This window comes from Epinephelus fuscoguttatus, linkage group LG8 (assembly GCF_011397635.1).
Source record: "Epinephelus fuscoguttatus linkage group LG8, E.fuscoguttatus.final_Chr_v1".
In the NCBI taxonomy this organism is placed as follows: Eukaryota; Metazoa; Chordata; class Actinopteri; order Perciformes; family Serranidae; genus Epinephelus; species Epinephelus fuscoguttatus.
The window spans coordinates 30,034,188-30,051,687 of NC_064759.1; the positions used below are offsets into that span (position 1 = coordinate 30,034,188).

The 17,500-nt window shown below is 39.2% G+C and overlaps 1 protein-coding gene across 2 annotated transcripts in view; it reads right to left on the bottom strand.

The window, feature by feature from the left end:
* LOC125892989 (CUB and sushi domain-containing protein 3-like) overlaps nucleotides 1-17,500 on the bottom strand; it is a 264,617-nt gene that overhangs the window by 22,398 nt on the left and 224,719 nt on the right. For both annotated transcript variants that reach the window (XM_049583381.1, XM_049583380.1), the window contains exons 59-60: nucleotides 11,222-11,404; nucleotides 3,268-3,441 (exon numbers count right to left, since the gene is read on the bottom strand). In XM_049583381.1, the coding sequence (XP_049439338.1) occupies nucleotides 3,268-3,441; nucleotides 11,222-11,404 (357 nt within the window). The remainder of the gene's footprint in view (nucleotides 1-3,267; nucleotides 3,442-11,221; nucleotides 11,405-17,500) is intronic.

Consider the following 17,500-nt stretch of genomic DNA (forward strand, 5'->3'; position numbering starts at 1 on the left):
AGACACATGAACTAGCATTCTCAAACACTGATTTTTGCTGCTTGCTCTTCGTTTCCCCCATGTGCTGTGAAAGGGAACATGAATATGCATCTTAATCCTGTTTGGCTGCAAGTGCTTACAGAAGTACAGGTTTTAAGAAATGCACAGATGGGGTTGCTTTTGCAGATGCATGGCATCTCCTGCAGTATTGCTGAGCTGTAATTCAACTAAAAGTGCTGAGTATGAATTGCAATCATATTTGTAAAGTCTGCAGCAGTGCAGGCCTACTATACTGTATGTCTGATAAACAGCAAGACTGTGGCTTTAAAATGATTATGCATTAAACTAAATTTAATAAGCATATCAGGTTACATTTGCAGCAGATCTATATGATGGAGCCAAAAGGAATCTGATTATTTTTCCTGCTCAGATCATGATTTTGTTAGTAAATGAAAAATATTCCCAGTCTACAAGATGAGTAGTGCACTGACTACTGCTTGTATCTTTATAGTTGTTGTTGTATTTAATGCGCAGATACGATAAGATTACTGGCCTATACGCATTTCATGACAAATGCATGTCTTATAAAGTAATGCATAGTATGTACAGCAACGGTCAGTCCTGTGACTGCATTGTGAGCATTGGCATTAATTTAGTATTTACCTCTTAAGAACGACTTTAAGATTTATAGGGATGAGCAGCTGAGATTGCTGTAGATAGCGCTGTGCTGACATTTTAATGCATAGATAATAGCTTTTTCTACACCAAATATGATCAGCACTTTCTTCCCCGTTGTCCCCATTTTCTAAACTCATTTATTTGCCTTAGTAAACCTCAGTGATTTATCACAGACTTGCTTCCACTTCCAGTACTGTAGCAGGAGGCTAGCTATAACAACATGTTTAGAAGACTAGGTTCTTAACAGAAGCTGATTATCGATCCCACTGAAAGATGTTTACAGTGAATGGCTCTCAATTTGTGTCAATTTTGCACTAGCAATGGGAACCTGCATTCTAGGTCATAAGTAATGGAGCTCTTAAATATAATTACTACATCAAAAACAAGTTTCTGTTGAGACACATTAAACACTAGCATTGCATCATGAAACAAAGGTTACTTGCTCACATAGCTGCAAGAGGTTGTTTTGGGGGTGCTGATGTGGAAAAATGATTGTGGTGTGTTGAGGGATGACACTGCTCATCATAATTGTGGTAGACAGCAAGTAGACATGGTACATTTACCAAGTGGAACCTTATCCATTTTATGTCCAGATGACAGTTTTTATTCATCACAACAGCTCAGGACAAGAACACAGATATATCAGTGCACCTCGATAAAACAGGCAGTTGGTCACTTAGCAGTGCTAAAGCACATATCTGGTCATAACAGACAAAAACTATCCTTTACAGTTAAGCGGGACATAAATCAGACAGCAGTGTGCGCACTGACTTACAAGAATTACAATAAACGACTGCAATGTGGCCATTTAGAAGAGCAAATGGCTGCAGAGGTACTGTGCTTCTAGTTGCGGGGACACAAACCCTAGCAGTCTGTCAGCTGGATCTCCGATGCTAAATACCCAAATGGGACCGTGTCCGCCTGACTGAATACGGCCACAAGCACCGAACTCCGTCATTAACATAAATTACAAAAGAACACAGAAGTGAATGTAGTCCTTTTTAAAGAGGCTCAGGGGTCTCACACTGTTTTTGTCATGATTCAACATGACAAAAATACTACAAACCAACTCATTTCTCTCCAATTCATAAACTCTTACATAAAGGCAGCGATCAACACAGTGTAGTTACAGTCTGCACAATTAATGCATGCAGCCATCTGATAGCAGAGATCCCCTGCTAAAGAAAGCTGCAACAATCAATTAATTGATGCAGAATGCACAACTTCAGCAGTCAAAAGGACTGCCTGCATTCAGCAGTTTAAGTGGAGATGTTGTTGTTGCAGCACAGCTGTCAAAAAAAACCCAACACATCTTTCAGCACTTAGAGTGATGTGCATGAATATTTTTCAGTGGCATTTGTTTTTATTCCACTTAGTACCGACTAACACTCAGAGAGAAACAAACACATGTAAGTACTTAACCCTTCTTGATGTTTTATTTCTGTCTGACTGATATAATGCAAGAATGATTCTGATGACAAAGAGACGCTCTTGAGCAGTCATGCATCCCAGGGGTTATTATTATGCTTGCAAAGATGATTCTGAGAAGGTCTTAATGTAGTAAAGAGCATCACACACCCCACTTGTGGTTCCACTCAGATCATCATCAACACTGGGGCTTTGACTCTGGGGCTAGAGGTCAATTCTCTTGTCATTTAATCAAAATGTAAATTGGAGGTCTAGTTCATGTATGAATGATGAAATATTAATTATCCTTCTTTATGAACAGGTAGGACACAATATCCTTCTCATGGTTGGCCTTTTTCAATATTTGATATCTGAAAAAGAAAAATCATTGTGTTGACACTGAAGGTGATATCAGGATTATGTATAACTCACTGTTTATGGAGAAAGACCTTGACGTTGCAACTAGGAGCAACACTAATAATCCCTGTTCTGCACCTCTGCAAGACTGCCTTATTATATTTGTATCGTATTTCAGCTTTTCCACCTAGGCTCTGATGTTAAATTCCATGACTTATTCATGACTTTCATTAATTTCATTAACTTGCGATAACCCCACAGGGGTAAGCAGTAAAATGGTAAAAAAGGCTTGCCTAGGAGAGAGAACTTAATACTAATGTACTGAACGTATGAGCAAAGTTGTAAAATAACATGCAGGTATATTGATGTTAAGAGAGCTATTTGAGAAATTCCGCGTTACTTTATGACTTCCCTCAAACACATTTGTACAATGTTAGGCCTTTGTCTGACTGGATTATTATACCTCTTACTATTCCGTGTTTTCCACAAATTCCACGCACAGTGGGAACCCTGGTAATTTCACAGTCAGATACGTAAGGCAAGGCAGAATCTTTCACTTTTACTTCCAAATGATTTAATATGAATTCATGATCAATAGATGAGTAAGAGGGAAAGCAACAGGATGCCAGATTTTAATTATGAGTCCAACACTTCACATGCTTGATCATGTTTAAAAAGGGGCATCAAGAGACAAGATCCAATTTAGCTCACTGTGCAAATAACCATGTTTCAGACAGCGAAAGAAATGTCACCACCACCATTTCAGTCTAAAGATAAGGAGACTCTCTCTACATAAATCTATAATTATGATAATAATCATCAAGAAAGTATAAAATGGTGACTCACGCAAGCACTGAGGCAGGTCTCCGGTCCATGTCCCATTCCCTGTGCAGGTGAGCACAGCGGGGAAGGACAGCTCGTAGCCAGGTAGGCAGCTGTAGCTCACACTGGAACCCCACTCCAGGACTGAGCCCTCCAGGAGGCCGTTGGGTATAGGTGGGGGTGTAGGACACATCACCACTGTGAAGAAAAATGAGGACACAGTCTCAGTCAAGTCGAGCTCATTAGAGTACAATCGATGCACAAAATAGGTCCACTTAAATTTAAGTCAAGACGAGGATCAAAAGAATTGTGGGACTGAAACACACATGAGAGCAAATTAAGTCCTAATTGAGAGCAAGACAAAAATTTCAAAATTGAAAATAGATTATACAAAAATCACATCTAGCAAAAGCCATAGGACATTTTAAAATCTGAAATACTGCAAATCTATAACAAAGGAATAAAAGGCTGACAGCACAAAGACCTTTAAATGACGAAAGCTGAATCAAAAAACGCTGCATGTTATTGCGGCACAGGTGGGTCAACAGCAAGCAGCTACCTCTGGGGCTGAATAATGAAGCCAACGCGTGAGTGGCAAGAACTGTAGTTTCTCCAATTGCCATTTGAAGCTGGCTCCAGAAGTGAGTCAATCTCCATAGACCTCCATGTTGAAATGCCCAAAATTACAGCAGAAATAAACATGTTCACCGCCCGGTACAAGAAATGTTTTTAGTCTCTATAGCTAATTTCCCCTTTCATGACACAAGGGTTGAATTTTTATTTATCCCACCATTCAAAAATTTAGTAAGGCTTAAAGTTACACATCATTAAGGCCGTGTCTGCTTTCAATGACAGGCTGTCTGCGTGGCGTCACCACAGCCTATGAGTCAGATTCATCCCTTGCTCCTCCGCAGCTCCAAACTCTCATCCAAATATAGTTACTTTTAGCTCCAAAGATGGCAGTGGTCAAAATGCCAAACTCAAGACTTCAGATGGCAAGTCCAAAAAAAAAAAAAAAAAACAGTGGGTGACATCACAGTGCAGTCTATGGTCGACAGCAAACATGGAAGAGCTGGAGCTGAGGCCTAATAGTGTTGGGGTACTGTGCATGCACAATGACTTGTATGCCTCTCTTCATAGTCCCAGCCAAAACCCCTGCTATGTTTTGGGGATACAGTCACTTGAGAATTACGACAAATTTAAGCCAGAATACTTTATGGCATCAATTGAATGGTCTTGGGAATACTTGGTTCTACATCCCTGGACACAAACATGAAGGATCAGAAAATATCCTCAAGAAACACTGTTGCTGTCTTCCATCTCGGTACAATTGAAATAAAACAGCTTTGGGTGTAACTCAAGGATAACAGACAATGTTAAAGCTTGGAGATAATTACTAGGATTTATGTGGATTTACAGGGATATGGCTATATCCTGGGTCTTTCAATTTCTAATCACAACTTTAATAAATGGAGGTGGCGGTAATGGCAAGAGGGAGTAGTGGTGTTAAAATGTATTAAACATTGTAATGAAACCACTTTCTGTCCAATAAATTGTCATTCTTACAGGTTTTAATCTTCCCATTTCTATCCAAAATGATACAATGTCCCGGAGGGCCTAAGCACCACTTCTTTATGAGACACAACAGGATTGGAGTTAGCTTTTCATGCAGGTTAAACATGAACATGTTTTGTCAAATCTATTATTGCACTGCATGCTTCACATTATAGTGCTATTTTACAGATATCAAGTGGCAGTAGAGGTGGCACAAATGCACCATTCGACATAATGTGGATTATGACAGAATGAAAACTAGGTCTTTAGCCCAGAGAAATGGTCTGTGTTTTGACTGTGACTGTGTGAGATTTTCTGCCATTTCTGTTTGGAGTATACTGAATTATTTCTGCGAGAAATGAGGGGACATCTTGTGCCTGTGTAAGCCATAAACTTTCTGTTCAACAAATGTAATAAATGAATGCATAATAAAGCTCAGAGTTTGTTCTGACACACTTGGAGATGAACCCGTGGGGACGCAGATGGGATATGGGTTTTAGGGATGTGAATAAATTATAGCAGTTGTTTTATAGCATTACTATCCTCCCACAACACCCATCATTTCCCCAAGTCTCTTTCTTTTAGACATACTCATGCATGCTGAAACTCTTGAACAAAGTCAGGCTTTATCCAAACCTCGCAACTGTCTGGCAAGATCAGATGTTTAGTTTACAAATCCAGTTACTTAAACTGTCATGTTAACACCATGGCTCTCAAGTTAAGGTTTAGCATTTTGGCAGAACAACATCACAGTCATTTTCACTTACCAAATACAAGACAAAAACATACAGATCTAGCAACATGAAGGCAGAGTCTATGGACATCTTGGCGCTGGGCAGGACCATGAATAGAGACACGCACCCACTGTTTTCGTAGGCATCATTAGAAAGACAAAGACCTTGCTAAGGCAAGTTGGACTAGTTGCCATCTGGAGCACAGATTTGAGACTTCCTGACCACTGGACACTTTCATCACTGACTTCTTCCTGTCAGCTTCATGCGTAATACTTTCTTTTTTAAATTCTAGAGCACCACTCACCTCCAAACCAGCACTGTTCCTACTGTACATGCTGAGAGCACAGTGAATCAATACATTCAAGCAACTTGGCATACTGCATGCCAGAAGACATCAAACTGATTTTAATCATTAAAAGCTACAGCATGTGATTTCACCCATTAGTACCTGTAGGAGTGATCGTTACAATATCATATCATTTATTACGCTGTATATTAAAGGGGTACTATGCCCATTTTCAATGAATACGTTATTCCTATGGTTTAAGACATTCCAAATATACTAGAAACAAACTGCTCACTCCCAAATCTAAAAACTAGAGTATTAAATCTCATTTTTTAAATAAAGTATAAAGACTGAAATTGTGCCACAGATAATGATTTGAGAGATATATTGTAGATGTCACTGAGAGCAGGCAAGGGAATGGTTTGAGAACATGGGTACATTTTCTGTTTCATAACTGAGAACACTACAATAGAATAAAGCTCATTTGGAAAGAAAGAAAGAAAGAAAGAAAGAAAGAAAGAAAGAAAGAAAGAAAACAAAATCTGACTCATTCGTTGTCTATGGAGCAGCTCCAGACTTCAAACATGAGGACATCACAAGCTTGAGACGTACTTCTCTGGTTTCTAGGTTTAAAGAGACAGTAGCTCATGATCACATTGATTGAACTTTCCCAGGCCATGGAAATAACATACTGGAATTCTTAATTTAGGTGGTGTTCCCCTTTAAATGGGAAACCGCCTGTTTAAAACCAGCTCTGTGTCATCACAGTGTTCAGATGAACAGTATATGGCTTTCCCCTGTGCTGTGAGCACCCGGAACTCCCTGTCCTCCACCACAAAAGTTTAGTTAAATCTAAATATATATTCAAACACATGGTAAACTTATTCATAAATGATGATATGCAGAAAGAGGTTAAATTGTTTTTTTGTCAAATTCACATGGACTAATACAGAAGTGTATTGCATTCACCTGACAAATAAAAAAAATCTGTTTTATTGAGTATTTTTTTCTGTTTTTCAGAGTAATTTTTTTATTTTTCTGTTTTTCAGTGTAATTTTTTTTCTGATTTTCGTGGTAATTTTTTTTCTGTTTTTCGGTGTAATTTTTTTTCTGTTTTCCGTGGTAATTTTGTTTCTGCTTTTCGTGGTATTTTTTGTTTTGTTTTTCAGGGTAATTGTTTTCTGTTTTTCTGAGTATTTTTTTTCTGAGTTAAGAGAGCAATAGAACAACAGACGCTTTCATTCCTTTTTTGAGAGCTCGATATAATGGAAGCAAACATGACCCGCTTGTTTAGTTTAATCCTGTTTTACTTTGTTTTGGGTTTGAGACACTGGGAGATACTCCTGTCTTTAAGTCATATAGATGGTGTTATCATTAGTTTGTCGACTTTACGCAGGCACCTTACCATCTACAAGCGGGTCATGTTTGCTTCCATTATATCGAGCTCTCAAGAAAGGAATGAAAGCCTCTGTTGTTCTATTGCTCTCTTAACTGAAAAAAAATACTCAGAAAAACAGAAAAAATTACCCTGAAAAAAAAAACCACACGAAAAACAGAAACAAAATTACCACGAAAAACAGAAACAAAATTACCATGAAAAACAGAAAAAAATTTCTATGAAAAACAGAAAAAAAATTCTATGAAAAACAAAAACTAATGATGCATAGAGAATAAAGCCAACAGATTTAGACATTACATCTCAAAATTGAATATAAAATAGCTGGCAAAATTAACACTGATACATCACTGCATGGGAGCTTCCTTTTGTACAAACTAGATTAGATAGTTCTATTTATTTTATTTACACAATTCAGAAAGCCTCTGGTCAGGTGATTAAAGATAGTTTTTACACTGTGTCATGGTAAAATTTAAAAATGAGTGGGTTTCTTGTGATAGTGTTGATTTAAGGTAGGCACATCATGATGGACAACTTTGTTGCCTTGTAGAATTTAGATAGATTTTCCCTTTTCCACACAACTTACAGTAAATGTGGAGCAAGCCACTGTGGGATATTCACACATTCTCTCCAAGGTGGAACTATCTTTTGTTCTTGGCTGGCAGTGGATCCAAACAGATTTCCATATGGACATGTTGCAGCAGCAGTATACATCATATACATATGATTTAGATGTATACTATATTTGGAAAGATATTCAGGCCACGATGAATAGTGAATTAAAGTTAAAAGGGAAAACCATACTGATGTTGCAATCTGTTTTTTAATGTTTTGTTTGGTAATATAATTTTCTTTCTCAAGTTCTCAAGGAGAAACAAGTTCACTAGAAATTGTTTCTCTTTGATGTTAATGAATTAGTAAAGAGCGCCTTCAGTTTGGGATTTTCATGTTGTTGCTCTGGAGCCCTAGAAAAAAAAAAGCCACTTCATTCTGAAATACCTCTCTAAAATGCCCAGCTGGATGGTGTAAAGCATAAAGTTCTTTTGGATATGTATGTGAGTCTCTTTAAAGTGTGTCTATGTGAGAGAAAGAAAGAGGAAAAGACAGATGGGGGGAGAATGTGTGAGAGCACATGTGCGAGTAGGCAAATTACACTGCTTAAAGGAGTAGGCCTACTAATCTTATAAGCACTGCATCAGAAATTACTTAAAATAAATGAAAAAATAAAAATAAAAAAAGGCATGGGTGGCAGGCAGAACCGAATAGGAAGCGAAGAGTGTCCCCATTTTCCTAAGTAGTTCTAAGCAGCATTAGTGCCTCTTAGCTGAACACGCCAAACCTGGGATTCAAACAGAATCCTTGCCGGGCGAGGCTTAGGATGTGTCATCGGCAGTGTGTGTATGCACACCACACACAAACGGTGTGGCTAGCACTGACGCACACATAAAATGTTTAAAATTATGCACAGAGTCGGCACACGTAAAACCTCTTTGTTTTTTTTAGTCTCAACCCGCTCTCTCCCTTTCCTTCCTTCTCTCTCTTTACCCCTCCCTTCCTGGAATATCGGCTCACATCCCTGTGGCACATCATCCAAATCTATGACAAGATGACAGATGCCTCGCATCATGACAATTTCAAACAGCTCACCCCGCCTGAACCGCTGCACCTTCAACTTGAACCCAATCATGCAAAAGAAAAAGGCAACCGATCTCATTGGAAGGGGCATTGTTTTTAGTTTCAGATGCAAGAAAATAAAATAGAAAATTTGCTCAGTCCTTTTCTAAGACCTCTTGCTGCGTAGGCTGTCAGCGAGAGAGATGATAAAAAAGCCGTGATTACCAGCGAGCTGTTCAATTGCTTGTCCTAGATAGTCTTAGAAAGAGACCAAAGGAGAGGAAGCAAGCAAAGACAAGGAGAAAATAAAGCATAAAACATCTGTGCCTCCCTCTTAATAATCCATCCACACTGAGGAATCACAAAAATTAATATGAAGCACACACTTAGTAATCAAACCCCTCTGTCTTGCCTTTCTTTTATTCATTTCCCCATAAGAGAAATAAGTACTATTGGCAAAGTGAAAGCAGCGGGGAAAGTGAGGAGGCAGGAGGGACCCTGTGGCTCACTGACTAATGCATACAGGTCAGTGCGATCTGACAGCACTCAAGCAGCGGCAGCAGTGGTAGGAGCAAACGTCAAGGTGTGGAAGCATGTGTGCCTATGTATGCATGAGAGAGACGCTTGTGTAATGCCCTCATGTGATTGTATGCATGCATGGTGGTGTGAGTGTGATGAGGATGGCTAAGCTCTGGGGTTTCGCTCCTCTCCACACCACCCCCATCAAGCATAGTGGCATCGAGGCCGAGTGCCTGAGCTGTTGCGGTGGCTGTCAAGGATTAGAGCTTGGAGGTTAGGAGCTCCACACACTGTTACACACACATGCGTGCACATACACACCCATGCTCTCTTTCTCTCTCTTGCAGTTTAAAATGCCTTGGGCAACAGTTGTGCGACCATCGATTCATCCAACAGCCTCAACATAGCACAGAACAGAGAGTGTAAATAATGAAACACACCCATGAAATATTACAAATCAATGTCAGTTTGGATGTTGTTAACTTCTAGGCAAGGTCCTACAGGGAGCCTGAGGAGGGCAAGAAGTGTGTGGCTTAAAACCAAAGTTTGCTATGAGTGGAGCTAAGAAGAGGCAATGGCCCACTACTTCTGGTCAATAATAACATTAGATACACTTAATATCTATATACAGCATATCTCGAAACAAAAACAGCCATTACATGAGAAGAACAAAGATCAACAGGCGTCATGTTTTTACATTCTCCGATACTCATTCCCCTCCGAAGAATGTGTCAGTGTCTATTAGATCTTTAGTAATTGCGCGCCTTTCTGTAACTCGTCTGCATATTTCTCCCACCTGTTGTTATGTTTGTCTGTGTGCATGTCCGTCTCTCACACTCTGCCTCTTTTTCTCTCACAGTTCATTTGTCCTTTCCTATTTCTCAAGTGGCGAATACAACGCCAGCTTTCTTCTCTGTAACTGAGACAGCAGCCTAGGAACAGTTCCTTAGCAACAATAAGCCACCATTTGCCTTTTGGGCTCCTTCTTTTCCCGGTGTACTTTTGAACTGTTTGCTGCACAAGTTAATCTTCCCTGAAATACTTACTTTTGGGTGTCGATGGCAGACATGCTAATCTATGCCTCCACTAGAGCGTCATAAATCATAGAATGATGTAGTGCTGATGGGCGTACAACAACTAAGTCCTCTTAGTGGATTTTCTAACTTTGATGTTAATCACTCCTATAGAGTGCGCACAAACTTTTTGAGGGAGTAAGCAAATGATTAACCGTAGGAGTACAATTAGAGGGATCCTTGTTGTGATGAAGAGGACTTGTTGGCCATCCATCATCAGATGTCAGAGGAACTTTTAGCCTTGGCTCTGTGCCACCACAGGTGCAACTCTAGATGCAGGTGTGGGTGAAATCACTGTGTCCCAGATCAAGGGCTCTAAAAAGGCAGAATATTTTTTTCTTTTTTTTCCCCCCATGAAAGCCAACTGAGTGATGCCATCTTTTATCTGGGGACTTGTTAAAATACAGTACTACTTTTGTAATGTAGTGATGCACTAGACATAATTCAAAAGAACAGATTCAGAATTGCATATTGTGTTTATATGGGTCAGCCTGTGTGTTTATACTTACATAAATGTCAGTCTCATAGATGTTCAACCTTAAGTATTGTTGGTATTTCTGTTATCAGCACACTGGAGTCAACTATATGACGCTATCTGACCAAATAGGAAGATCTGTGTCATCTTGGTTGCAAATCTCATTAGATCTCGGGGTGTAAGCATGTACTTTATATTGTACGTGACAGTGTGCTAGCGTGCCAAGGTTGTTACAGCACGGTCTGATGGTTATCAAGGTTGACTGTGTAGTGCAGCACGTGTTGGATGCAGCGTATGTGTGTGTGTGCATTTGTGGGTGGTACTTACCTTGACATGCTGGCATGGTGCCACTCCAGGTGCCATTGGTGGTGCAGGTCCTTGTGACGGCATTGTCCCCTCCTATCATCACATACCCTGGCTGACACGTGAACGTCACGTTCTGGCCAACTGTGATGTCATCACCAAATCTGAGTCCATTCGCTGGAATGCCAGGGTCCCCACAGGTGATCACTGTCATTGGTGGTCAAACACATATAAACTGCATCAGAAATCATCCTAAATAGTGAATGGTGATGACAGCATACATACTAAATATGAAATTTACCATATATTAAAAATAGAAGATCAAATTATAAAAATAGAGTGTCTGATGTAACTGACCTACATCCCTTTGCATTGTGAAGAAAGAGTAGTGAGGGATTATCAAATCAGCACAGGGGAGGAAATGCTTTCCCCCCTAGATTTTCTATTTTTAGCTTCCTCTTGTTAAGTTGGTGGTTTCCTAATCTTTGCATTTGTTCATTTGCGCCACCAGGGCATAACATGGCCCTGGGCACTATTTTTTTTCTCCATACACTATAGGCGAGAAGGGTGGGTGGTGATTAATAATTATCCTGTCAGCCACATATTTGTTTCCAAAGTTTCAAACAGCCATGCCAAATACAGTTGTGCGTGATGAAAATGGCTCATCAAATAGAGCAGTAAAGAATCAGTGGGACCCACAATCATTCACCAGCAGCTCATAATTATAACCCTGATGATTTGCTGAACAGAAGCATGCTGTCCAACATAATGAAGTTAAAGGGTACAAGACACTCAACATTGTAGGTTTCTCACCAGAATTAACTGTATGCTGATCATCAGTAACAGTTCATTTTCTTTTTAATATTTGGTTCAAATGATTCACAACGGCTGAAAATAGTGTACAATTGTTAAAGGTACAGGGTGGCACAGCGATACAGTGATTAGCATTGTCGCCTCACACACTGCAAACACTCAAAATCTTACCAAGAATATTTGTCTTATTTCTAGTCAAAATGTCTCATTTCTAGTCAAAAAAAAAATCTCATTACACTTAAAATAAGACTCATCACCTAAAAAGTTACTTGTTTTTAGGCAATTTTCACTTGTTTCAAGTAAATTTTCACTTGAAATAAGTAGAAAAATCTGTCAGTGTCTGTCAGTTTTTTCTTATTACAAGCAAAAAAAAACTTGCTCCACTGACAGATTTTGACTAGAAATAAGACAAATATTCTTGGTAAGATTGAGTTTTTGCAGTGCAGCAAGAGGGTTCCCAGTTCAAATCCAGGGCTGGGGTTTGAACCCAAGAGTGGGGGAGTTTGTATGTTTTCCCCATGTCAACAAGGGGTTTTCTCCAGGTTCTCCAGCTTCCTCCCACAATTAATTGGTGACTTTAAATTGTCTGTAGGTCTGAATGTATGAATGGTTGTTTGCCTCTATGTGTTATCCCTGTGATAGTCTGGCAACCTGTCCAGGGTGCACCCCGCCCCTTGCCCAGTGTCAGCTGGGATAGGCTCCAGCATACCTGTGACCCCTAACAGCATAAGTGGTTACAGAAAAAGAATAAATGTTAAAAGTACACCATGCAGGATTTTCCTAAAACAAACGAACAAACAAAAAAAACAATTTACAGACTCAGAAAAGTAATACCTCTTAATCACCACTTTTTTCTTTGAGGTATTCCTGGATACAGAGCTAAGGTGAGGTAATCACCCCCCCCCCCCCCCATTATTTTATTAAGGTAAAAACGATGTATAATCTTGCATAATGGCTCTGTGCTTTCATGCTGCTTTTTGTAAAATTAGATATGCACGCGCTGGGTAATAAAAATAACTTAAAAATGATTTTCAGTGCATATAATTTTTAGTTATGTGAAGATAAGAAATACTGACAGACGCTGATGATATAGCAGTAGCCATATTAGTCTATGACCAGGCAATCAATGCATCATCACACAGCATCTGTTGTGTTGTGCCCCTGAAGTGTGAGAGCTGCCTGTACAGTGATCCTTACAGTAATAACTATGCTTTATTTACATATTCCCTTTCTAAAATGCAACACTGTGCTTATATCATATTGAGATTTTGGTTCATTTTTGTCTAAATCCAGGGGAGCTCCTAGTGGAAATAATAATAATGCTGGGGAGTGTCTCTCCCCAAGTCAATTTTGTTTAGTCTCTTCTTTTCATATGCCTATTCTTGGCTTCTTCTCATGGCACGATTTCTCCAAAGTAAACAGATGGCTGAGTGTTGGCCCACTACATTGTCAGGTCTTAACCTAGTGCTATCTGATGGAATAGTAAGTTGCCAACCTATATTTGATTGCCTTTTCATAAGCCCTTGTTTAATCTTACAGCCCTAATTTGTGCCTACTTATTACAAAATCATTCCTGACTTGTTCACCTTAACACAAGAAGCCAGTTTGATGCATATGGCTGTCCCTGCTAACGCCTCCTCCCTTCAATTAATTTCTGTTTGTTTATCTTCAGTTGCTGCCAAGGACCTCAACACTTGGACATATTTATCGTTGCTGGGTGAGAGTAACTTTGTATCCTGACAAGATACATCAAAGAGCTGCTAGCTGTGAGCACAGAGAAGAAGAGGAGTCTTCACTTTGCCACCAACTGGTTTGGAGTTGATGGCAGTATGTTGTTGCTTGCTTCCGTAATTAATCCTAGATGTGTCTATTTTCAAAATAAGCACAAAACTACAACACTGACATTTAGACAGTGAATTACCTTGATGTATGTGTGATGGATGGCAAAGGTTGTATGGCTATTTGCTGTGTGTGTTTTCTGCTTAGTAATTCCACACTACACCCTCCTCAGAGGTTTCTGCACCCTGTGTACTGTAATCTATGTCAGATGATTGAATTGCACTATACAGTAGTTGCCACGGATGTATTTGGTGTTTGATACACAGTGACTCATAATGGAGTCCATTATTTTTACTTTCACTTTTATATATGCACTGCTGCCCACCTTTAATGGCAAAGTGTTTGTGTAATAAATAAACTAACCTGTCAGCCTTCTCTAATTTCTTAGACTCTAGGTCCTGTGGGTAGTGAGCTCCGTTTTTTTGGGTCACTTCACCCAAATATTACAAGAACATGTTTTCCCACTCACACCTAAAGTGGTGTCTATTCATGCAGATACTAATTTACCGCCCCCCCCCCCAAAAAAAACAAAACAAAAACAAAAAAAACATCCTTGTTACTTAGTGTATTCCCAGTTTGCAGTCAGATGCTTTGAAGATGCTTTGGACTCGCTAACTCGCTGAAGTCAAACAACCAGTAACGTTTTTCTGGAAAGCGCAGTTATTATTTGCTTGAATTAAAGAAGTTTATTATCATTATTATTATTATGCATTGAAAAACATAGAAAAAATACTTGATTCAAGTCAGGTCTCCCAGATGTAGTCTGCCACGGATGATACCGTAAATAGAAATTAAAACAAATTGGGAGAGACAAATGTAAGAATTCAAAGACAGACCAAACATTCCCCTCTATCCACAATCTAGCCTGAATTAAATTGATTTTGAACATTGCTGTATATTGGGCATGTACATATTTTATAAATGCCGGACATAAAAGTTTAATAACAAAGGTATGACAAAATCTGCATCAACAACAAAAGAGCTATAATTCATAGCTGGCTCAGGAACCAAAGACTGTATATACAAAATATATGTTTGATGTGTGTATGTGCATTTTTGGGTGACTGTATGAATGTTTTGTTTTCTGCATTGTAGTTCTTCAGTTCATCGTGACCCCAAGACAACTACACATAATCTTAAAATTCGGCTGGGTGACATGGCTTAAATAGAACATCTTGATATTTTTTGTTAATGCTGCAATATGTAATATGTATCCCAATATTTTCACTAAAATAACAACTGCTTAATTCAATCCTAAGATGCATATGATCATACCAGTGTGATCCTTCCAGTAACTAATCTGAATTTAGAGGGAACAGGATCAGAATGTCCTGATATTGTCTCAGTGACACTCTGAGGTGGTGTACTGTCATTTTCAAGTCAGACTGGATTATTATTCAGATTCAGATTCAGATTCAGAATACTTTATTAATCCCCGGGGGGAAATTGTTTTTGTTCCAATGCTCCGTGCAAAGTAGAAATAGAAATACAGCATGAATGGAAACAAGAGATAAAGATGAAGATATAAATAAGATACTAAAATAGACAATGAAATAAATATTAAAGTAGACATTAAAATAAAATAAAATAAAATATTAAAGTAGACATTAGAATAAAATAGAATAAAATAAAATATTAAAGTAGACATTAACATAAAATAAAATATTAAAGTAGACAAAGTAAAATAAATAATAAAAATAGTAAAGTAGACAATCTGAAATATATACAATATACAATGAAATGGTTGTAGCGTTATAAATGAAATAAGAATGAGTAATTATATTGTGTGTTTTGTTTTATAAATAGCCAAATGAGTCCGATCATCAAAGGGAGGAGTTGTACAGTTTAATGGCCACAGGTAAGAATGACTTCCTGTGGCGCTCAGTGGTGCATTTAGGAGCAATCAGTCTCTGGCTGAAGGTTCGACCAGAGCGTTGTGGAGAGGGTGAGAGCCATGCTGAAGTATCGCCCGCACCTTTGACAGCATCCTCCTGTCTGACACTGCTGTCAAAGGGTCCAGCTCCACCCCCACAACGTCACTGGCCTTTCTGATCAGCTTGTTGAGTCTGTTGGCATCGGCTACTCTCAGTCTGCTGCCCCAGCAAACCACAGCAAACAGAATAGCACTGGCCACCAGAGACTCATAAAACATCCTCAGCATAGTCCGGCAGATGTTAAAGGAGCGGAGCCTCCTCAGAAAATAGAGGCGGCTCTGTCCCTTCTTGTAAAGGACTTCAGTGTTCTTAGTCCAATCCAGTTTATTGTCTATGAACACACCCAGGTACTTGTAGTGTTCAGTTAGTGTTATGAACACTATTATTATTATTCACATGCTTGAAATTGTTTATTTTGTTTTGTTAATCATCATTTGTTTGATTTATATGTATGTATATATATATATATATATATTTGGCTTTTGCCTTTAATTGACAGGAGAGAGTGAAATGGAGGAGTGAGAGAGAGTGGGGGGATGACATGCAGCAAATGGTTGCGTGCCGGTGTCGAACCCGCAACCTCTGCAGCGAGGCAACACCTCTGTATATGGGGCGCCGGCACTATCCACTACGCTACTGATGCCCCATTTGTTTGATTTATTATTCAATATTTATTCATTTTGTTTTTTATATTTATTCATTATTAACAGACAGACTGACTGACTTATTAAATGAATGTCAATTTACCTACCACCTTCACCAGAAGGGCACTTCTAATTTAAGGTCAGTTCTGACACACTCTTACCATAATGCCTAGTACATTCACATACCGCAAAACAACATGGGGGATAGACCGTCTTTTTCCAAGTGGGGGCTGGCTTGACTGCAGCGATCTCCACTGGGTGATGTTTTAGGTGATGGAGCAGATTTAGGGTACTGCTACCTTTACCAGCAATCATGTTGTGGGAGAGGAGAGCAGCCTATTTCACATATGCCTTCCTGAAACCAAACCACCTCCAAGTGATAGACCTGTTCTGGGATCTTCCTCTTCTTAGAATGTACGGTAACGCAGGACAATTAAACTGGTGGACGTGATTGATCAGTCAGAGGTGTGAGTGTGTGTGAGTGTGTGTGTGTGTGTGTGTGTGTGTGTGTGTGTGTGTGTGTGTGTGTGTGTGTGTGTGTGTGTGTGAAAGGTAAAGCCAGTCCCCTGCACATGAACATGACCTGGTTTATATAAGCTGCTAAAATGTGCAAGGAATATCTTTATATGATGGTCATCTTCAATATAACCCAAAAAGAGATACTTGAGTATATCGAATATGTATTCAATACATTGCCCACCCCTATCTTGAATTAGGCATGATATGTCTCTCCAAACATACGCCAGAAGCAACTGGCATGAATAAAATACAGCTGATACAAATTTCAGTTGATATCAACTGGCAACACTTGTAGATGTGGAAAAGAGGTCTTACTAGAGGAGAGACAGAGAGATACAGAGAAGTATGTGTGTACATGAATGTAAATGTTTACGTGTGCCTGTCTAAGTGCAGGAGTGGAAAAACCCAGTCAGTCAGCACAATGTAGAGAAGCTGCGGGCTGTTGACTTCAACTGCTTTTTCGTTTTGTACATTTACTTGCTCCGATGAAAAAAAAGGTTACTGGGAGACCTGAGGTTAGGCAGGAGATCAGAGGAGTTCACATGCACTGCAGG